The 23,835-nt window shown below is 39.8% G+C and overlaps 1 protein-coding gene across 1 annotated transcript in view; it reads left to right on the forward strand.

Moving 5' to 3' along the window:
• Nucleotides 1-23,524, forward strand: part of SCUBE1 (signal peptide, CUB domain and EGF like domain containing 1) — a 190,510-nt gene extending 166,986 nt beyond the window's left edge. Inside the window, exons 12-23 of the mRNA XM_066319599.1 lie at nucleotides 2,140-2,259; nucleotides 3,344-3,436; nucleotides 5,461-5,577; nucleotides 7,216-7,374; nucleotides 8,390-8,593; nucleotides 10,537-10,698; nucleotides 14,405-14,572; nucleotides 15,445-15,606; nucleotides 17,013-17,210; nucleotides 18,709-18,861; nucleotides 19,336-19,415; nucleotides 20,488-23,524. Of these exons, the coding sequence (XP_066175696.1) occupies nucleotides 2,140-2,259; nucleotides 3,344-3,436; nucleotides 5,461-5,577; nucleotides 7,216-7,374; nucleotides 8,390-8,593; nucleotides 10,537-10,698; nucleotides 14,405-14,572; nucleotides 15,445-15,606; nucleotides 17,013-17,210; nucleotides 18,709-18,861; nucleotides 19,336-19,415; nucleotides 20,488-20,640 (1,769 nt within the window). The 3' untranslated portion in view covers nucleotides 20,641-23,524. The remainder of the gene's footprint in view (nucleotides 1-2,139; nucleotides 2,260-3,343; nucleotides 3,437-5,460; nucleotides 5,578-7,215; nucleotides 7,375-8,389; nucleotides 8,594-10,536; nucleotides 10,699-14,404; nucleotides 14,573-15,444; nucleotides 15,607-17,012; nucleotides 17,211-18,708; nucleotides 18,862-19,335; nucleotides 19,416-20,487) is intronic.
• Nucleotides 23,525-23,835: the final 311 nt, after the last annotated feature.

Raw genomic sequence — 23,835 nt, forward strand, 5'->3', positions numbered from 1 at the left:
ATAGCTCACTGTGAGTTATTCCATAATACCAGTTATTCATCTGGGAAGGATTTTGTAAGTTAGCTGCTGGGACTAAAATTTTTGGAGATCTGATATGAAGTTAGACTACTTGTGCTATATTCCCTCTCAGCCTACTAAGATTGGTAAGAGGCTGTATTGAAAATATTTTCCTGGTTGTAAATTACTCCTGATTATTTATAATGCTCAGCTAGAAGTTGGAAATAGAACACCCTTGTCTATTGATACACACTCTAGTGTTTGGTGACTTCAGAGAGGCTTTAAATTAACATCACCTCCCTGCTGATCGCCTGCCTTTATTGCCAATATTTGGGAGAGGAAACTATATTTTAAATTGTTACAAAAGCACAGTAAAAAGTGGAAGAATTATATTTAGTGATCCTGAATGCCACGTGATTTGGAGACATTTGCACTAACAAAACCTTCTTTTGCTCAGCAATGGCACTTTGTGCTTTGTTGCCTCCCCAGTCCAAGGAAATAGTTTCTTTAAAAACATCACCAGAGCAAGAAAGAAGACTTAGGAGGGAGATAAGTGGAGGATAATTATTCCCATATCTGAGATGTGAACATCAGACATGTTTATGGGACTTGTATATATTTATATTTAATGACCAGTGAGGCCGGGAATACAAACCAGCTGGAGGCTGCTGGGACTCTTCCTCTGCACTCAAGCCAAGTCAGGCAACACTCATTCCAGCTACTGCTTTGGAGCTGTTTGGTTTCATGATGGCTTTACTGGGCTTTTCCCAAGCCCTGGTACACCCAAACCAGTCTAGCTGCTACAGCTTTGGTGTCAGAAGCAGCCCCTGCCTCAGTGTGGTCTGCTGGTGAGCTGACAGGTAGGAAAAATGACATTTACAGTATCACAGTCAGCAGTGAGAAAAACAAATGTCAGCCAATCCTGTCTTGTAAGGTGAGTGAGTTTGGAAGAAGTAGCAAGAAACAGTTGGAGACAATTCATGTACCTGAAACAGCATTTCTATGGGGCTGAGGATAAAACTGCCCAAAGCCACATAGCTGAGGTCTAAGTAGCTGCTGCGGTGTGAAAAAGCTGCTTGAAGAGGTGCCCAGCTGCACTTGGTCAGCAGTCAGTGCAGAGGGGAACCCTCTGGGGAAAGAAGGGAAGCAGTGAGGCTTGTGATGGCATGTGCCAGCTGCAGCCAAGAATGAACCTTGTCATTTGTGGGGGAAAAGATCTACTTAAGTAGTTCATCAGTCCAAAAGGATGGCAAATTAAAATGAATGCAGGTTAATGATTATCGGTGTCATGCCATCTTCTCAGGGTGAAGCACAGAGACTGCTCCCAAAATTAACTACAACTTTATGTGTTTTCAGCTGAAACACAAGCACTCCCTTACCCAAGTATGAAGAGTCACTTGTGAGACCTTCAGGATGCTCTGTCTGCATCCTGCCACGAAGCCAAGAGGAGAAGCTGCATTTTTCCTTTACATGAGCTGCAGTGCAGCTCCTGCTGTAGGCACTGATGAGAAATGACTCTGTGATCTCTGTGGGTGTCACAGAGTCCCTGCACTGTTTGGGGCTTTTCAGCAGTGTGTGAAAGGGCCAGCAGGACTATCCATCTCCATCCTAGCATCTCCTGCCTCACATCTGCCTGGCTAGGAAGTCTTCTAGCTCCAGAAGCTAGAGCATGGAGCTGAAGTTAAAAAGTCAGTGGGAGTTAGAGAATTAAAAAATACAATTTTAGTGGTCATCTAAGTAAACAGACCACTGTGCAGTGTGTAGTTGGTCTGTAAGATCAAAGAGCTGTGCCTCCAAATGAGAGAAAGGACATTTCAAGTGATTAGTGTTACCTGTGGCTTCTGAGATCAAGATGTGCACACAGAATTGTGTTCATAACGAAGATCCCCTAGTGGAGGATAGGAGAGAAAAATTGATCTAGAGTTTAGATCTAAAAATGTGATGGATTTTAATTTTCAGGTACAAGCTCAACATCCCAATACAGATGCTCTCCCTTAATATGTGCTTGTTTCAGAAATATTTCTGTCATTCTGGGTTTTACCAATTCCTGCCTTTTCTCACCATTGTACCCAAGTGTGCACACAAGGTTCTGGGTTGGGCAGTGTCCGATTGTTTTACATTTATTTATCTTGTTCTCCTCAGAGATGGTGAAATGTCTCCCAAATGCTAAACCAGCTCCCAAGGCTCAGCTAGTATGCAGTAAAACAGGAGGCATAGAGAGCTGCTTCCTGTCATGCCCATCCAATACTCTTTTTGTTCCAGGTTCGTATAAAGTATTTGTCCTCTTATGTCTAGGATGTCACTTGTTGACTTTTCTCTGTTAATGTTTTCATGATTCTTGCATTCATTTTTTGTTATAGACAACAGTAAATGAGCAAAACTTCATTATAAATTAAATCAAGAAGAACTGATTGTCAACTACACATGAGAAGTTTGATCCTTCGTTGTTTAATTTGAGATGTCAGTTGCAAGAGTGGGAAAATTCTAACAAAAAGTTTGTATTAAAAAGTAACAGGAATTCACTGAAAGCAACTGTTCATTCTTGCCCTCCCTTTTGTCACAGCAATTCAATATATAACAATTTTTTATGCACCATCCTGGATAAGGTGGATGTGTCTCTCAGTCTAGATGGGTATAATTTATCAAAAATTGGGCATTTTGTTCCCCTCCCTCCTTTTTTATCACTTGCTACTTTTAGTTTTCATCTTCACAGTTTTGCAGGGAAGGAGGCGGGGATTGCTACTGCTTTTTCATAGATCTTCTGGCACAGGATTCTTTTCGAGTGTCTACTTTTCACGTTTAGACTTGGCATTATATACAGCTGAGCTAATATTTTATTTACATTTTATTTCCAGTTTAGCAGAGATTACTGGAACTGTGCATTTCTGTAATCTGTAAGCACTGGGAGACAGTTTTATCTCTGTAATATGTAGATACTGTTTGGTTGTAAGTACACCATTTCTATTTCTGCCAGTAAGTTCTGTTGGAGCCTGAAGCTTTTTTATGAATTATGAATTATTATGAAAGTACATCGTTTATTTTCTAAATTACAGGGATGATCAAAGCAAAGGACTTTGCCATGGACAAAGGACAAACACAAAATATTTTAAACTTGTGCACAGCTAACCTTGTGCCAAATCACTTATGAAATTTATCATTTCGGTGCTGGAAGAAACAAACCTTTTCAACACTGTGAAGTGTTGAAGCGTTTAGCAAAGTATTTCAGCCACTTAAAATCCAAGTTCAGCTCTTAAAGTGTCTAGTTTAGCAGCACTGAGAAGTTTTAGCCTCAAGCAGGTGCTCTGTGAGGCTGCTGCCCATGTGCTGACTGTGTTCTGTCCCCCAGACTCGGAGAACAGCTACACACTGAGCTGCGGTGTCCCCATGCAGCACGGCAAGGCACAGCCCAGGCGCAACTCCACCCTGCCCAGCTGCTCAGGTGGGTGCTGCCCTGCTTGTCTCCCTTTCCTGAGCCCAGGGAGGGAGGGGATGAACCTCGGGGCATTGCAAGACATCAGGCTGCTCATTTGGTAAGGCCAAGGGTTAAGGTGTTACCTAACAACAAAAGGGAAAACCTTGCTACAGAGTTAAAGTGGTAAGATAAAAACATCATTCTTGCAATAAAGTGGTAAGATAAAAAAAGCAATTCTTCAAGGGAAAGCCTTGAGGTGCACGAAATATGGCCCTGTGCATGTGTGGTACAGGATTTCTATCATTCTATAAGGTTAATTAATTAGTATATCTGGCTGGGACATCCAATAGGAAATCAGTTACCCCAGTAGCCCAGCCGTGGTCAGCCCCCTTGGAGCTTCTTTGCCTTATTCTCTTGTTATGTGTCTTAAGTTCTGGTAGAAAATAAGATGTCCTTGTCAGGAATTCTTTTCTTAAGAATAAGGCTAAACAGATTGCCAAGTATGTGTTAGGAGGCTTAGGTTATTATTCTAAAATCTAAGAGAAAGGGTAGGCAAATGACCAGGAGTTATATAACCATGTATAAACAGTCTACAAAGCTACAAATCTATTGGAAATTAATAAAAAGCAAAAATCTTTGGGCATCAAAGGTAGCCAGTGTTTCCTTATGCACACACTCCTTTTCTGCAGCCTCTCCTTGAGGGTGGGGTGTGTGGAGCTGTAGTGTTGTGTTGGTGGGTCAGTGTGGGAGTGCTCCAGGTTTGAGATATGTTCAATAAGGACAAATATTGAGAATTACTTGCTTTCCATAGTCTAACAAGGCAATGGTGAGAATATCAAAATGGGACTTTTTCACAGACTCAGGAGTGAGCCAGAGGGACCCAGCAGTAGCACAAGGGCAGGTCCCAGCCCTTACCTGCAAAGCCCTTCCACACGAGCACAGACTCTCCTAGTGCAGGGATAAAAGGTTATCCCCCCATGAAAAGGTTCTGAGACTTCTGTGAGAAAATACTGCATTTCATTCATCTTTCTCTCAAAAATGGCTGGACTGTTTTTGCAGGGACATTTCAAATGTTTATGAAAGCTGACAGCATTAAAAAAAACAAACCAAAAACCAAAAAACCACCACCTTGAAGCCTGGCAAAAGTAGAAACAGCTGAAACAATATCCAGCAGTAGGAAGAGTCAGCCCACCTTACAAATAGCTGCTGTACTTCTCTCCCATTTTTCAGTTCTCCAGCCATGTATTTCATATATATTTGTGATATGCTAGGAGGTACAGGGCTGTGGAGTGACACAGCCTGGCAGCTGATGTGTCTGCTTGTGGCACAGGATCAGGCCACCTCTAAAGTCCTGCTACAGCAAAGCCCTACCAAGGAAAGAGGGACCCAGCCACGCTGTGGCATCACCTGGGACCAGCCCTCCACCTTCTGCAGGGCCAGCAGGCAGCCCACAGCAGCTGGCAGGTGACAGCCAGGCCAGTCTTTTCCTCCACGGACTTTGTGAGGAAATCAGCTAGCAGCTCCATTTCCTACTCATAGCATGACTGTTTAACAGCCTTTAAAACAAGACTGTGAAACCTGTCTTGGGTTTAAAGCTGAGGGATAGAGCTTGCAAGCCACAGACTGCAAGAGAGGCAGCTCCTCTGGATGGTTTTCAATTGCCAACAGCAGAGCTCCACTAAATTAATCTTACTGGCACTAGCAGGAGGAGAACTACAAGTAACATAGGAATTCACAGTCAGAGAGTCCAGAAAAAAAAAAAGATAGAAAATAATCTTTCTCATAGTAAAAGACAAATTCACCCAAAATCTGAGAAGACATGCAGAGCAAGTGTGGTACTAGCACATTCATTGGTCTGTGTGGGCCCAAGGGTAGGTACTTATTTTAAAAAATGAACTTGTGGAAATGGACCCCCTTGTACAAGCTGTGTAATTCTTGGGCTGCCTCTTTTCTAAGTCACAAGAAAGCTTTTGATTCTGTATTTAAAAATTAGTTCCAGCTCTTGTTTCATTTCCATCCCAATAGTAGCTTTTTTTACTTTACATCAACAGATTCCCTAGCCCCTCCAATCAAGCAGAAAGCTCGTTTTAAAATCAAAGATGCAAAATGCCATTTACGGCCTCGGAGCAAAGAAAAAACAAAAGATTCTGGGAAGCAGGCTGTTTCAGGTAGGTGGATTCCTCCAGCGTATAAACAGCACTTTATTTTGTTTGTTTGTTCATTTGCATGCTTTGTTTTCACACTGCAGATAGGAAAAAAATCAATGATTTTCATATTTGGTCTGAATTTAAGTTCAGGCCATGGTTCCCACTCTGGCTGAACATTGCCTTGGATTTGCAATTTGGTGCTGAAAATCTCACCAGTTGCTTTGAAAAAACTTTGTTCAAAAGTACGTGAACTGGGAACTAAGCTAATCCTTTTTCTGGCCTTGACAGTGGCAGGTATACACTGAGACAAAAAGCTATGACTAATGCGAGGTTTTGTGAAACAGTGTCGTTTTGGTTTGGTTTTCCCAAATGAGGTTTTTAAAAGAAAACAAAAGCTATTTTTTGTTTGGTGTGTGCTGGATTAGTAACCTATTGTAGCACCAAAGACAACCCCTAAGAGAGAAGGTTATTATGAAAATCTGATGTTACACAGCCCTAGACCTTTTGTTATAAAAGAGCGAGTAGTTACAATGTTAGAAAACATATTTATAAGATTTAGATGTAATTAACAGAAATGTGGTATTAAAAAAGTTATATTGCTGCTTAAAGCAACTTTGCAGCTTATACCAAACATTTACTGGTGATGCATTCTCTGTTGTGAATTTGTCTTACAACCACTTTCACTAGTGAGTGAGACATCTTACATGAGCCCTAAACAGAGAAGAGTAAAAATAGCCATTCTTTTAAAAAAGCGAATGATTTAAACATTTCATTTTTAAAATTTAGACTCATGTTTCATCTTTACCCTGCAATCTACACATTTTTATCTCTAATTTTACAAGTATTGACTTAAATCTTGTCATCAAGATGCTTACCCTGTGGATAAGTTGTGATTATCAGACTCATTTTTAAAGTCATAGAAGTTGAATTTTTTGGTCCATCCAATCACTATGGGAATGTGTTTCTTGGATGAATTTCCTTGTCCTTTGCTTGCTTTGCTTTTGTTTGTTAACGTCATCTGAACCTGAGTCTAACAGTAAGATTACATCAGACAACCACACCCTTGGAATGAAATCCTTCTGGTGCCTTGAGTGCTACAAATATCTCTCTCTTCCCTGACCTGGAAAGTCCATCACCAATTGTAGTCCAAACTACAGTTCCTGCTCAGATAAAACCTTCCAATATATTTTCATAACCTCACAATCAAAGCCTTTTAAAGCCTTTGCTATCTGATGATTGTCACTTCGAAAAGAGATGGAATACCCACTGATAGTTTTTAAAGGCCCAGGCCTGGCATTCTCATAGATTTATGAAATTGACCCTCTGCTTTGTTTAGACATCAGATTTAGTTTATAATATTTGCTGGTTTAAAATAATTTCTGTAAAGAACTTTCTAGTCCTTATGCAGAAAAGGGCTGGGCAGTTTTAGGTGTTGGAGGCACCACTGTGCAGCTGAGCATCACCAGACTGTGCTTTTGCCTTCTGCATTCACTAGCAGAAGGAGCAAACTCAGCAGTGCCCAGAGAAGGAGGACAGCACACAGGAAATGTTATGAAGCCTGTCACTGCATTCATGATTACCCAGTGAGACACCACTTGTTAGCCTGTCACTTGCTACTTGGCTACCTGATTCTTTCTGTGTTGCTTCTCTTATGCAAAGGAGGTCAGTTCCCCTGCACAGACAACTGCCAGGTGACCTTTGTCAATCTCAAGTGTGACTCCTCCAAGAAAAAACGCCGAGGCCGCAAGTCACCATCAAAAGAAGTGTCCCATATCACTGCAGAGTTTGAAGTGGAGATGAAGTCTGAAGAAGTCTCAGGTTTGTGAAAGACTGGTCTGTGGAGAGAAATCAGAATTTAGTTCCTCAGTGTGTTGTTAAAATCTCTTTGATGCTATTTCATCAAGCTGCCAGTAAACACATTTTTGCACAAGCCTCATTCAACAGCCTTTCCAAACTCAAAGTTTCAGAGATTTAATTGAAGAGAGCCAGGGATGAAATTAAGCCAAAGGAACAGAAATTGAACCTGCATCAAAATTCCCTCAAGGCCTTGAGTTAAGTCATGTGCTTTAATCCAGTCTGATTTCTTTAAACAGCAGAAGTGCTAATCGATGTACAGGGAACATAAAGATTAGGTAGAAGTTCTGCAAAAATGATGGCAAAAATATCCTCCAGAATGTAAGTTGCTGAATATTTAGTCTGTGAGTCAGACAGTTTTATTACACAGGTGAAAAATTCACGTCTTCTTACCAAACTTCAGAATAAAACTAATTGCCTCAAGTTGTAAACTAGATGGAATATTATGTTATAAATTCCAGCCAAAGAAAATGTGAACTGAATCCTATAAAGATGTCAGTCCTCAAAGGCAGATTTCTTAACCTTGAGGAGCACCTCATTAGCCAAGTGACTCAAACAGTAGTTGTGCCTGAAAGCCCTTTTCTTTTTGTCACTAACACAAAGGTGTTTTGGTCAGGGAAGTGGCAGGAGTTCCTAATCAACTGAGAAAAGCGTGGGCAGAGAAAATTCGGGAACATTAATGGTGGCAGACTGAGCACACACCTGAAAAGAGAACACATTGGGATTGATGCTTTCTGCATTTGCTTTCTGCAAATGCTCTTAGCTGCATTTGCACGCCATAGAACTGTTCCATGGATACTGTCCTGTCCCTTTGAAAGGTCTGATCTTGAATACAGTGAGCTGCTGCTTCAATTTATATGGACAAGGCAGTGAAAGAAACAGAGGTGTCATAGTGCAGTGCAGGCTAAGCTTTTTGTTAAGCACCTCTTTTAAACATGAATCTCAATTGCTTCTAGTTTTGTTATCATTTCCCATCTAGACACCTGTAACATTGACTGTGTTCGGAAAAGGATGGAGCAGAAGCTGCAAACTGCAATCAAAACATTGAGGAAATCTATTAATAAACAGCAATTTTACATTCAGTTTTCTGGGACAGAATATGAAGTGGCTCAGAAGCCAGCTAAAGCTACTGAAGGGCATGAAGCATGCAGTACAGGGCAAGTACTGCAGGATGGAAAATGTGGTAAGTCCAAACAGCTCGAATATTCAGTTATATTCCCCAAAACAAGCAGTCTAAAATTACCTTTTCCAAGAGGAACCAGGGAGGAAATCTCTGAGATAATGATTTAGAATTTAATGATTGGCACATATACGCATGGACTATGGATGGTTCATAAGATTCTGAAGGAAATTCATTATATGGTTGTAGGAAAACCAAAGTATTAAATATGGATAGACTCCTGTGCTGTCAGGTGGTAGGTGTCAAAACCTGCCCCAAGATAATGTCGACAGTTAGTTCCCAGTTGCTTCCATCCTATCAAAATATACTTACAATACTGTAAGACAATAATGTGATGTTTGCCTAGGTGCTATATATTTACTTTTATATCACAAGTGTCATTCGCCTTCTACCAAATAATCTGTGATCCATGGATATGTTATATTTAATGCTTAAGAGGTCCAGTGAAAAAAAATAGAAAATCTATTTTATGTAAAATACGTAATTTCTTTAAGCCTTTTCCCATGTTATCAGGCTCTAGTGCTTTGCCAGGGACAGTGTGCTAGTGCAAATTTATTAATGGCAGTTCTCAGCACTGCAAGCTTTCTAATTACTTACAGACATCTTTTCAAAATCAGGATATCTATTTTTCCAGCTTTTCAGATATAAAGTGATTTACAAGTCAAAAGAAGTCACATCTGATAGGTGCTTCCAGTGAGTGGGTTCAGAGGTAGTTGTCATCATATGAGAACAGTGATTTAGAAACTGTATTTGAAAGGCTGTTGCAATCAGTATTTAGAAACTCAGACATTTTAACCACCCCTATACAGCACAGAAAAATGTGCAATGCAGTTATGTGCCCTGTTGAAGCAAGAAAAGCATGTGTATTCATACCTGTATTTAAGACGCTGTACAGTTGGGGTATTTGAGTGGCAAGAGAAATTATTATAGGGGATACATTGCCCATGGAGAAATCTCTAGATCTGATCTCAGGGGACAGACTATTTGGAGTCATCTGCCATAAAACCAACTCATAACTGCACCTGGTGTAAAGTAAAAGCTCACACTTCCCACACTTTATGCAGCACTGCTTTAATAAGCTGCAAGATTCTGTTTTAAGGCTGCACCCAGCTTTATTAACAACACACGTGTGATAAAGACCTGAGTGCATTATAAAGCCATTTAATAGTTTAAACAACAGTGACACCTTGGGGAGGCTGACCTGAGACTGGACAGAGCTAGAGAATAAAGTAGATATTTATTGAAAGGCCTTTATAATACACCTTGGGTGGAGCAAAAGCCTGACCAGGACAACACCCAGGGTGGACTTGGAAAGGTCACAAAATGGACCATCTGTCAGGAGGTTCTATACTTTTATAAATTTTGGTCAATTTGCATATTAGAGCCCAATTGTCCAACCACAGCCTCAGATTGTGAGGTCTCATCCTTCTTGTTTCTCTCTTCAGTTCACCATTGTTTATGCTTTTGGGCCTGAAACTTGTACTTGTTGTCCTTGGTCTTCAATAGGAAAAGGATTTGTTTTGTCTACCTACTGTGAAGAGACCTTACTAGCACTTTATATGAGGCTCAGAACTACACCTCTAGGCAGCACAGATTCTGAAAAACGTGAAAGCTAAAACTTAAGGCATCATTTCCCCCCTTTAGAGGCTTGACAAGGCCTTTTCTTTATTGAGTCTCTATTCTAAATATCTACTAATAATAGGTATTCAATAACAAGTAAGTGTCAGCAATAGTAAGCAGGACCTCACCCTGATAGAACTTGTCCCAAACCACCATGGAGATGGGTCGGTTTACATCAGGTGAGGATCCTGGACTAACATATGCAAAACATGTGCCACCATAATCCTGGGGCCAAAGACATCCACCTTCTCTAAATATTCGATATTAGGGCAACTAATGTGATCAAAGTGAACATCTTGACGTAGGCTCCCCTTTTGTCTCCTCAGTTACCTGCAGCACGGGCACCTTTTATAGCGGGGAGCACAATCAGTGCGTTCCGTGCTCGCCAGGAACATACCAGGACACAGAAGGCCAACTCACCTGTGAGCCTTGCCCCAGTAACGATGGCCAGGGAGTGGCGGGCGCCCGGAACGTGTCAGAATGTGGAGGCAAGTTGAACTTGATTATAAAAGCTTTGGCGTGATGGTTCTGGCTTCTTTTTCTGCCAAGCTCGGGATTAATAGCACGAGAGATGAAGTTTGCGTTCAGACTTAGAGGTTTATTAACTCTTATCTATATTACAGTCTCACAAGCTGTGAGTTCTGCAGTACCTCTAGTTAACAAGGTGCAAAATGGAGTACCTCTCTATCTCTACAAGGTCTTTTCAAGGACAATCCATCCAGTTGTGAAATGCCACCTAAATTATTTTTACTTTAAAACCAATAACTAACCACTTGAAGTCTGCAATGCGGACTTTACTAACTAGTTACAGAAAACCACCCAAACCCAAGAAGAAGAAGGAAGAAGGTGAAGAAGAAAGACTTAGATAATGCCCAAAATCCTCCCTCTTGCCCCATATATTACCATATACTAAAATCTTAAAATCGAAGTTTCTAGAATTCCAACATTTAGGTGTTGCTACACACACCCTGTGATGCAAGGAGGCTGAAAGAGGAGAGAGCCTGCTACAGTTCTGTCTTGTAAAGGTAACAGAAGAAATCTCTGTGCACTTACAAGTAACGGGTGGTTTGGCTCGGGCCATCCTCTCCCATTGCTGACAAGTTATGGTATGGAAATGAGCAAGCCAAGCAAAGCACTTTGTGCTTCAAGTCAGGTATGGAAGTACCTTGGCTTGTAAGGATTCATCCGTATTTTGTGAGCCAAAGGGATGGATTACTTTGGACTGGTATTGGTGAGTCTAATAATGAGCTTGCTCATTTAGTGTTTTGCAACTTACCTGGTCTAATTGGCAGCAGTTATAAATTTGAGATAGTTATGCTGCAGGGAGCTGTAACCCAGACTCAGAACTAATGATTGCAGTTTTCAGCACTGCTTGAATGCACTGTAACTTCTGGCAAGTGATGTCGCATCTCTGATTCAACTTCATGATTTATAAACTGAATTATAATGATGATAATACGTGGTGATTCTAGTGTAACTTGATCAGTCTAAGTTTTTAAATACCACTGTTAATAATTTTCTTTCTCTGATTTCATTACAATCAAAATCTAGTTTATAGCAGATCCATTATCTGATTTTGAAATAAATCTGTCCTATCTGCTAAACAAGTTCTAACTTGAAAACTCATCCATGTAATTTACATTAATGCGTTCTTCAAGGATATATAAAGAGAACACATGGAAAATGTCCCTTGAAAAACTGCTACTTTTTCTCATCTACTGAATAAAAAAACCTGCAGTGTCTCCAGTCCAAACATACGATAGATTTTGCTAGTATGATAGATTTGCTGTAAGAAGGAACTATCAGACAAAAAAAAATTGAAACACCTGTGCACCTTTGCTATGCTGATTTGTATTTATCCATAACACAAGAAAAGCTTATCAAAATACAGTCTGAGTTTATAAAGATTGACTGACAAAAGCAGCGTAACAAAAAGAAGAAAAAGACTTTTGTTTCAAGACTTACATTGGAATTATTGTTCAGTACAACAACAACAACAAAAAACCTTGTGATTATTTTTGCAGGGTGGATTTATCTCACAATGTTTATTGTCAGATCAAAACTGTCTGTTTTTCTGCTCAGCTCTCCCCTTTTCCTCTGGAAGTGGCAAGAGAGAATATGCTTTAGACTTTATCAATTTCCCTGTCAAAGATTTTGTCAAAATTTGTGTCAGCACATGTGATGAAACAGTGTATTTTTGATAACAAGACTTTGTTAGAAAGTTCGTACTGTCTGTACTCTCTGCCAGTAATCAATAGTATTTTTGCATCATGTCTTCCAGAGCAAAAATGCCTGTGCAGTAACCAATAAACTTTTACTGCAATCCTCACTTCTAAACATGAGGAATGTACGTACATTCCACAAGTATGTCAGAGATTTTAAATGCCTGTTGTGCAGAAGTCACTTGTGGTTGCACGTGACTTCTGTGCTGCAGTGGGTTGCCCCTGCCTGGACACCAGGCACCCACCAAAGCTGATCTCTCACTGCCTTCCTCAGCTGGAGAGGGAAGAGACAGGATAACAAAGGTTCACAACTTAAGGGCAGGGAGAGATCACTCACCAAACATCAAACAGACTCGAATTGGGAAAATTCAGTGAATTCATTACCAATCAAAATCAGAGCAAGATAAGGAGAAATAAAATACCTCCTGAAAACACCTCTTCTACACCCCTCCCTCCCTTCCCAGCTCTACCTCCTCCCACGCAGCAGCACAGGGAGGTGGGAATGGGGGTTCCCATTATGGTCAGATCATCACAATGATGTTGTTCCTGCTGCTGCTGCTTCAGCATAGGGTCCCTCCCACAGGAGACTTCATTAACTTCTCCAATGTGACTCCATCTCATGGGCAAGAGTTCTCCAATATGAGTCACTTTTCCACAGGGTCGGTCCTTCAGGGACAGCCTGCTCCAGCATGGGACCCCACAAGGGTCACAAATCCTACCAGGAAACATATTCCAGTCTGGGTTCCAATAACCAATTGGATCAGGCCAGATAGATCGGTTTTGCTCCTAAAAACAAGAGCAAAATTGTCCTCAGATTAGTAACATCATAGTATTTCTCTGATGTCTGTTACAACAGCCAGTTTGTACTGGCTGGTCATATTCCAGCCAGCTGGGATGGGAGCACAAGTAAATTCTGGAGATCCTGACCCCTCAGGTGTCCACAGGAGTTTGGCTTTTGTGGGGACAGAACTTGAACTTCACTTTCACTCAGGAGCTCTAGGTCATCCTAAATACCAAAGTTCCTCACTCATACAAAGCACCCGAGATACTGAATGCCCCAAACATTTCCTAGCAAGTATCAGGGTTCTTATGAGACTGCAACAATACCTACAGTTCTCAAAACTTCCTTGTTTTCAAGCCAGTTGTTTCTGTTGGCTGCTCAGTTCTCAGGGAAGCTAAATTACAAAGTACTGGGATTAGGCAACCTCAGGGAATATGTAGCATCTCACAGCACTGGTGTCCCAGTCTGGAGTGGTGTGAAGATTCATGCCATAATCTTGAAAAACCTGACATTCTGGTTCTCAGGTTCACAGAGTAAAGTTACTCAAGCTAGCAAAAAGCCAAACAAATTCCTATCAGAAACTGCCTGGAGAGCGAGTTTGGAAACTTCTGTCAGTAGATTCATTCACAAAACAATTTGCTTTACACAAATCACCATTTCCTGGCAGAGGAGCATGTGACAAGCACTAGTTTTCACAACTACATGAAAAGCTGCTGCTGTTAGGTATTCTCATAGATAAGGTGCTTGACTGGTACCATCCCATCTGGTAAACCCCATGATCCACTGTCCACATCTCTAAAATGGATACAAAAACTTGCTTCATAGGCATGGTGCAGTTCCATTTCTTCCTTATAAGGTGCTTTGAAATACTGGGATGAAAGACTTGGTGAAAGTACAAAGTATTTTACTGAAATCTTAATAGATCCTTTCTAAAAAAAAAAAAAAAAAAAATCCAAGCAGAATCATAGTTCCCAAAAAGCATATTATGAAACTGGTCCTATTTACTGGTGGTGGTTTTAGGAAGAAGATACATGGAAAATACAGTATTTGCAGGTAAGATCAGAATTCAATCTGCAGCTGTCTTGATGTCACATGTTTAAGTGAAAGAAAGCCTTGCTAACTACTAGTGGGTTTTATACTTCATCCAGAAAAGTCAACACACTAATACAGATGATAATTTTCAATTTCTAGGGCAGTGTTCTCCTGGGCACTTCTCTGCAGATGGTTTTAAACCTTGTACAGTCTGTCCTCTTGGTACCTATCAGCCTGAACCAGGAAGGACCCTCTGCTTTCCCTGTGGCGGTGGGCTTGTGACCAAATACGAAGGTGCTGTTTCCTTTCAAGACTGTGAAACAAAAGGTGAATTCAAAATTCTTCCACAGTTCATCTTCCTACTTCTTGGCCTTTGGTTTATTATCACCAGTGCCAAGGGGCTCTTCAAGGCTCCAAAGCAAACATTGTCGCTGCATGGACATGTGATTAAATGAAATGGTCAAGAAATCTGTAAACTGGGACTGGTGTCCTGAGGCTGTGCAGACTGAACAGGATTTATGGTTTTCTTTGGAGTTTGGATTTATGGTTTATTTATGGTTTTCTTTCCTTCTTCAGCACTGCTACTGGTAAGGGAATCAGCCCCACTGTGTGGTAAAAGTAAATAACAGGAACTTGGTTTAGACAATGCTTTAGCTTTCATGTCCTGTATATTTTTATTTACTGTACCAAGAAAACTAAACACTACAAAAGTTATACAAAGTTAAGGATTGATTACTTGTGGGCTGGGCAGACACTGTAAGAGTATAACGCATTCTGTATTCCATAATGTCAACTTCCAGGGCCAACGCTGAAGAAGGAATCTGCCAACATGCATTTTGGTTTTGTTACTGGAATGACATGCTGGCTCTGGCAAACAGACAGTAATGGAAACCTCTCTCCTGCTACTGTGAAAGTAATTTTTCTTGTTGAGGTGGATTTACATCTGCTTCCATTTATTACTAATCTGTGAAATACAGTGAGAGATACATATCACGCATTTCTAGTTCATTAGGGTTTAGCTCTTGTCATGAGGTTTTAGTTGGAAGATCCTTTTTATTGGGAAATACAGGGAGCTGGTTCCTTTTCTGCCTTTTATGGCCTAATAAGTATGTTGCAAACCATGTATATCCAGGGCAGAGGAAACCTCTCTGCACTGGAGGTTGCTATGTTTCGAAAATAATACACCTCATACCTTGCAGTTCACTGTTCTCCTGGACACTACTACAACTCCACAACACACAGATGTATCCGGTGCCCTGTGGGCACATACCAGCCTGAGTTTGGTCAGAACTACTGCATCACCTGCCCTGGCAACACCAGTACAGATTTTGATGGCTCCACCAATGTCACGCATTGCAAAAGTAAGTCACATTTGTATCAGTGACACAGAGTGTGTCTTTGGATCTGAACTGCAGCTCAAAGGTTCCGTCTGTCAGGCTGGACTTCAATTTTGTATTTCCTAGTTAGCAAATATCTACTGCTAGAAGGAATAGTGAAAGTTGGGAAAACAATAAGGAATAAAAGTTGCGAAAGTACCATTTGAGGCATATGAGTGTTTTAGCTTTAATATGATTTCAGAGAGTGTCAGCTACAAGTTTAAACTACAGAGCCTTTCGTTTCCCAGATCCTGTAAGTTGTGCAACAGCGATGTATATTTCTCTGTGTGTCTGTAGAGCAAAATATCTTCTATCAGAGTAACTGCCATTTAAGAATAATTGTAAAATATTAGAAGATATGGTCATGCATGCTGCAACTGCCAGGTAATCTCTTACAATAGTGAGATCTTCTTGAAGGCTTTTTTATAGCATTCAGTCTCTTATTCTCTTATCTTACTTACCACTTTAAATATCCTCAAGGATTTCAGTGCAGTTTTATTTGATCCTTTGTGAATTACTGATTATTTTAGGGAAGCATTTTTTTTATCTCTACCATGCTAATTTAACAATGTTTCTGTAATAATTAAGCAATGTCATCTAACTAACTAATCATGTGCAGATATGTAAGTTTTTAGTCTGATTATGTGCCATGTGTCTTATATAACCCTTTCATAATTTCTAATGTCATTTGAGTACATTATATATTTGTATGGAATTTGAAGAAGTTTGATGATTTTCCTGTAAAATAAAACGATCATTGTTACTCTGCTAGTCTTAGATCCTCTCAGTTTTCAAGCCAGTTTCTGATCTTACATAATATTTGGGGGTTGGATTAAGCAAAATATTTGAACATATATCTAATTTTATGTGGATGAGTGGGCCTGGGAAGATCAAGCTTAAGTAACTTGTGCCAAATTCAATAGGATTTTTGAAAACTCAGAAAGAAAAACTGATCCATCAGTGGAGATCCTTCATTGACTGGTTTAATCTAAGGTGAAGCAAGGCAGATCTGTTATGAAGTAAGGCTGGCTGTTGGGACCAGCACTCTCATTCAGCTAAACCCAGTTAAAAACCAAGTAAGTTAGAGCAGAGTATCTTCTGCATGTCAGCACAGTATCCATGGTAACCACAATTGGACCATGTTTATTTACCTGTTTCTCAAGCAAAGTCAAAGCAACGTGGATGAAGCATTGAAGTAGTTCATGCACCAGAGATTAAGGTTTTGCAGTCAGTTGGAATGACCTTGTGGATCAAATATTCCTTTAAAGGTGGAGAATGTGCACATTTCTAAAGCCACAAGGAGGAGTTTAGACTTGCTCATGACACATCTAGAAAAACACCTCAGATTAATTTACGAATTAACACAAATGCTAATTTATGTTTCTCCACAGACCAGCACTGTGGAGGAGAACTAGGGGACTACACTGGCTACATTGAATCCCCCAACTATCCTGGAGACTACCCAGCTAATGTGGAATGCATTTGGAATATAAATCCACCCCCGAAGAGAAGAATACTCATCGTAGTACCTGAGATATTTCTCCCAATTGAAGATGAATGTGGCGATGTTTTAGTAATGAGAAAAAGTGGTAAGCTGCCAGACATGGGTTGTATTTCCTGCAAGCAGATGGAGTGAATAGTTCATATTGAAGGGATGCCTTGTAGCCAAGGTTTCTAAAAGATTTCTTGAATGAAGTGGCATGGCAAGTTAGAACACTACCAATAACAGTTAGCAGAGTGATGTTAATTATTCAAGTTTATTGTCTGAATCACAAAGCAGTTAATGGGCTTCTGTCTGGCCCAGTTACCACATGGGATAAATCACTGCCCTTCTAGAAGTCAACAGTGATAAATTATATTTGGAGAACTATCTCTGTAATCTGTACAGATTGTGCTCTCACTTATCTTTTGTAAATATATATACTGCAGTTATGTAATAACTGACATATATATATATTTATATATATATAATATAAATATACTGCAGTTATCGCTAAATCTGGGAAATGTGTTGGTACAACTGACACCCTCAAGAAATCCAAAGTTATCCCACTTTTCTGTGGAACGGAGGGGGTGCTTTGTGTCTTTGATTATGAAGTTAATTTAACAACTTCAGAAGTTAAGATCCCAGTGAAATGCACTCCTCTTTTGCATGGAGGATGTAGACTTCCTTCTGGTGATTTGTTGCTAAATCAAGAAGCACCAGACCTGAAAGGCAATTCAAAACAGTGTATTTACTCACAAAAATGGTATCTTTTATCTGCTAAAACGATTTTCACAACCTTTTATCCCTAAGGGCCTGTATTGACATCTCTGTATTTCAGAGGACACTTCATTGCTATAGATGGAAGGAAGTTATACCTGTGCAGATGAGTTTTTTTTAAAAGCAAAGCACTTACTATCAAAAAAACTACACCAGTTGTCCTTCTGACCACAAACTGTGGCTCCAACCATGACCAAAGCCATACACATCAGGGTAAAGCTACACTTCAGGCATGATTTGCCCTTAGTGAAGCTCTGCTGGCTGTCACCAGCCACCTTCTCACATCCAGGTTAACTGTTCTGTGGGCCACTGACTCTCCACCCATGCACTGACTGGGTGTGACAGTCTTTTATCCAGAATTACCATATCAGACATTACATTCTGGTTTTATTGTGTTTTTATTCATAAGTGGTTTATTGCTAGCAGATGAACTCCCCAAACTGGCCATGTGAGGGGGCTGGCTACCATGTCTGTCTGGCATGCAGCTCACTTGTTCTTACCTGTCTGGGACAAGCATATGGGTGCTCTGGGATACAATGCTATAGTTGTGGAAAAAAATTAATATTGAGAGTAGTTTTATAAAGATCAAAAATTACACCTCACCATCTGCTTAAGATTCTTGCTGAGGGACTCCCATTACCTTTGTGGGAAAACCTGTTCTCTTTATAGGCAAATAAGGACAACATCCATTCTATCACAAAAAGCTTCTGCTCTCAGGAATACGTCAGCTGAGAAGGGCCTTGTCAATTTGACATCTCTGACCCCTATATGAGGAAGGGTACAAAAATTATTTTATAAAGAACATTGTCTAACTTTATTTCTAGCTTCTCCTACTTCAATTACTACATATGAAACATGTCAGACATATGAGAGACCTATTGCATTTACCTCAAGATCCAGGAAACTCTGGATTCAGTTCAAGTCAAATGAAGGAAACAGTGGCAAAGGATTCCAGGTCCCCTATGTGACTTATGATGGTGAGAATGGAATTGGTTTTCATCTTTGTGTTATATCTGAGTTACAGAACATTTTCCTTTAGAATCTCTCTTGCACTGCTTGCACGGACAGAAGAATGAGGAAAAAAATTTTGTGTCTCATTTAATTTTAGTTGCAAAGACTTTGAAACAGCATATATATAACATATATAATGTTTGAAAAGTTATTTTGTATCTCTGTTTCTTCATCTCTAGAGTGGAGATAATACAGCATTATTATCTGGAGGGAGTAGTTTTTTGAGATGTTAGTATTTATAGGGATAAATCAAAACCATTGTTATAAAGAAATAGAGGGTTTTAAGGTGATTAAATTAGAATACAGCAGACACTGAGAGAGACACTGAATAACTGAATACAAAATTTCTCAACTCTGTCTTCAAGAGGAGGCCTAGCTCATGTCTGACTATTGCCCTCCCAAACGGTGTCACAGTCACTCAACTGATCTTTATTTTTTAGAGGATTACCAACAACTAATAGAAGACATTGTTCGAGATGGCCGATTATATGCATCAGAAAACCATCAAGAAATTCTAAAGGTAAGAAATTCCTGCTTTCTTTGAGACTAACCAAGAATTCCTTTTCCTAAGTATTTTCCTAAAATAGTTCTTGATACCTTGATATATCTTGATAGAGTCATTATATTATAATTTTGGTGACCCCAAATTCAGTTCTCTGTCTTCTGAGGTTTATGCTGGTATTTGAAGCAGCCCAAAATCAAGTAACTGAGCTGGACTCATCGTGTGTTTATGTCCTTTGTGGAAGCAGGAACTAAATGAAATATATGTTAATAGGTTTAATAAGATTGTATGCTTGAAAAATCAGCCAAGAATAAAGGACCTATTGTTTGGAGAGCCTTCTTCAGCCTCAGTCTGGCATTTGAATTTTTAAATGACTCATTAAATTTGCTGTGCATTAAATAATGTATTTACCTAAATTACTATCTTGCCTCAATCAGAAATGGTTTTATGAAGATACAAGCAACACCTGTAACAACTAACTAATTAAACTGAAAAAAAGGCTGCTCAGAGGGCAAGACTGAGCCATGTAAATGTAGGGCTTGGAAGGACAGGAGCTGAGAAAGAGCTGGCTCCCTTGGCCATCCATCCCTGCCCAGGGCTGTTCTCTCTCTCCAGCTTTTGGGTTGCTCAGGTCGCAGGGGCAGTGCACAGTGCCAGGCACAGGCTCAGCTGAGACTCTGAATCGAGGCTTTCCCAAGGTGCAGGAGAAGGTCCTTGGAAAGTTCAGCATGAGTGAGGGCCAGCCTCGTCTCCCATTCCTGGGGGAAGGCCTGGACAGCAGCATGGAGCTGGTGGGAAGGACAGTGAGAGGCAGCTTGCAGTTCTAATGCCTGACATCTGCAGTTTGTTGTTAATTCAGTCCTGCCCTCCCCAGGGCAGCACCTGCCAGGAGCACTGCAAAAAGCATCCAGCACAGCAGGCAGACTCATCCCTCTAAAACTCCACAGAAACATGGGCAGTTTCCTTACACTGCTTTACCCAGATTCGAGTTTGGCAAAACAGACCTCATTGTTTCTCAATTTTGAAGCCAATGTAGACACTAATTCCAAAACCTTGCTCTTATCTAACATATCTATGTTGTCTCCCATAGGACAAGAAACTGATTAAAGCTCTCTTTGATGTACTGGCACATCCTCAAAACTATTTCAAGTACACAGCACAAGAGTCAAAAGAAATGTTTCCACGATCATTTATAAAGCTACTGCGATCGAAAGTTTCCAGGTTTCTACGACCATACAAATAGTCTAGTGGTATTCAATTTTTGGTTACTTTGCATTCCTGTCAAATATTGTCTTTCCTCCATAGTAGAAACATTTGCTAATTTGAAAGCTCTTTTTTTGCAGTCTTCGTTCTCAATTGTTACTGAAGAACACCTACAATGTTCTGAATGGGATTCTTACTACAAAAAAAAAAAAAAATTATTCATCCCTGAGTACATCTAGTTGTAGATCCAAGTTTATGTCTGCACTAGTGTATCCTCAATTTCCATCTGAAATCTCACTATGTAAAAATACTCTTTCTAGCTTTTTTTTTTTCATCCACAATTACTTTTGTCAAAGAAAGGAGGAATCTATTCAAATATGATTAAACTACCTGAAGATAAGTTCTGTTATAGAAAGAGGTATGTAGTATAATTAATACTTGGATTTTGAATTGCACTTGAAGTTTATATTTGAATCTTTAGAAGAAAACAGAACAATCTAAATTTTGTTATTTCTCATTTGTGGCTTGGTGGAACCTCTCTCCAAGTAGAAATCAAAAAGGAAAAAAAAAAAAAAAGAAGAAGAAGAAAAAAAAAAGTATAATTTTGTTTTATGAATTACAGGAGATTGAGTCCCATGCCCTAATGTCCTAATGTTTTTATCTATCCTCTACTAAACTTCTTCAGAGGTTTGCCACTGTCAACTACCTAATTGAAACAGATTTAGCTCTGGATTTCCATGCATCAGTTGGTCCCTTTAAAGACATTTACAATAGGATATGTGAGAAATTAACAACACTAGTAGTCTTGGTTTTCTTTCCATTAAGAGAGCATCTAATTAAGTACAATATATAAATATATAAATATATACTTTTATTTGTGGGTACATTAGTAATGTTATCTCTAGTTACTGTAAATATTATTCATGCTTAAATCTTTACTCCCACACACCCTATTTACTCTCATATCTATATGTAACTTTGTGTAGACAATTAAATGACTTCTTCAAGTGCTTGTCACTTCTATTAACACCAACCTGAAGCCTTTTGGCTCTTCAATACTGGATAATGGTTTACTCTGGGACAATCTCTTTCAATATGTATTATTCTAGGAAAAATAGCATCAGTGAAGATGCAACTGCTGCCCAGTAAAGGGTCAGCTGTTGCCTCTTCCTTGGGAACCCCCCACATGCAGACCAACAGAGTCACCCTCAGGACAACACACGTGGGAGGAGCTCAGCAAGGAGGAGCTGTTGCTGGACCTGCTGTCTCTAAAACATTTGGAACACAACTGTGTCCAAGCCCCAGCTTGTCAGGGGCTCAGGGCTGAGCAGGACACGGTTTTGCAGAAGAGCTGGAGGGCAGGTTCTGTGTTTGCAGAGACCTGACTCTCCCTTTTATGCCAAATTTGTAGCCACAATGCCCATCAAGCACAGGGACTGCAGGAGAGTGTTAGCCTTGTGCTCAGGCCCTGCTCACGGAGCAACAGTGGGTTTGCCATGATGATAAATCCAGGGTTTCCTGCTGTTTCGTGGAGCAGAAACTAAATCAAATGAGAGAGGAGCCTTTTTTATTTTTTTAATTAGTGTTTCAGCCTCTTTCCTTTTTAGTCCCTTCCTCTTGTGTATCATTTTCCCTTTTGATTCTACAAATTTATTAAATGGAGAAATGAATTCTCCTGGCAGCATTCATTCAGAAAAAGACTAACACACAGTTTTTCTTTGCTGCATTTTTTTTTTGCCTGTCTACCCTGTAGTTTAACACGACCTTGGATGTTCTCAAACACATATATTAGGGGCAGATGTGATTATCTTCCAACACTTTTTTTTGTCCTTGAGCAAGTACTGCTTAAATTTACACAGTTGGTTTCTGTTGACTACAAGTGGTTGAATATTCCATTTCTGTGAGAACACACCTTAGGTATTCTGTTGAGTTTTTGTAATTTTGCTTGCCTTCTTTCCTTTTCTGTTGAAGAATATAATTCTTTTCTTTCTATGCCTGAACAGCCTGACTGACCATGTAGTCTAACAAATCTTTTTCCACTCATGAACCTCAAATCTTTGGTGAGCCTTCTTTTTAATATATACATTGACCCTTATTAAAAATGTCACTTCTACATAAAAGTCCTTTGTTAAAGGCTGTTAACCTAACTTTTTCTTGAGGATGTTAAACTACTTTTATTTATTATTCACCAAGGGTCACTAGAAGGAATATTTTCTTTTTTATTTCTTTAACAGTAGCCATTTGTAAAAAAAAATTTTCAAAAAGCAAAAATCTTTTCAGGTACTCAATTATGCAGTATATAGCTAAAAACTACTTTAGCCAAACAGTAGTTCAAAGTCTGATAGGTTACTTAGAGTTTTATTCGGATCCATTAGAACAAGTCAGGATTGCAGCCATTCTACTGAAAGATATGAAGAAAAGGGTTTGAAAAATATGGCAAAAAATAACTTCCTCACTTGGTAAATGATTCACAGTGCTTTTTAGTATTTCAAACTTGAGTAAGCAAACTTCAGAACCTGGTACTGTACACTGAGTTTAGTAAAATCCTTGCTAAAATTTTTGTTTAACAACCAACATGTTTGGACAGAATACCATTGTATGACACTGATGCCAGACTGCAGAAACCACTGGGAGCACCATAACATTTTCCAGGTTCTTAGCTCTATGGGAAATCCAGTACCAGAGAGAAACCATAAGAGGGACATGTCCCAGTTCTGGCTACTGGTAGTGGGACCTCGACAGAGCTATGAGAGGTGAATACAGGCGAGAGAAATTGCATTTGGCTATGGTACCGCTTGCCCTGACTTAAAACCACACTACAAAAAAGCAGGGTTTTGTCCAGCTCATCCTAACAGACCACCTGAGAATGAGGTTGATATTCCCCAGAGCCATGTCAGGGCATGGACTCCACAGTCAGGACAAGGCACTTGACTTCTGTGACAAACACAGGCTGAAGGAAAGCACTGAAAGAAATAAAATAATTTGACCCTCAAAAGTTGACACTTAAATGCTTGTGAACATAGAGGGGGTTCATATCTGATATATTTAGAAAATTAGTCAGGCTTGAACACTTGCCACTCTGCATAGAAATGCATTTGGATGTGCAAATCTTGAATAAAGTAAGTAATGACAAGTGGTATATTCAGACAAGGGCAGTCTGGACTGGTTTCAGTTGATTCGAAGAACAGCACAGAATTTTTATATCAGCTCTAGAAATTAGAAAGGCTTTGATTTT

The sequence above is a fragment of the Sylvia atricapilla genome, chromosome 5, assembly GCF_009819655.1.
Source record: "Sylvia atricapilla isolate bSylAtr1 chromosome 5, bSylAtr1.pri, whole genome shotgun sequence".
In the NCBI taxonomy this organism is placed as follows: domain Eukaryota; kingdom Metazoa; phylum Chordata; class Aves; order Passeriformes; family Sylviidae; genus Sylvia; species Sylvia atricapilla.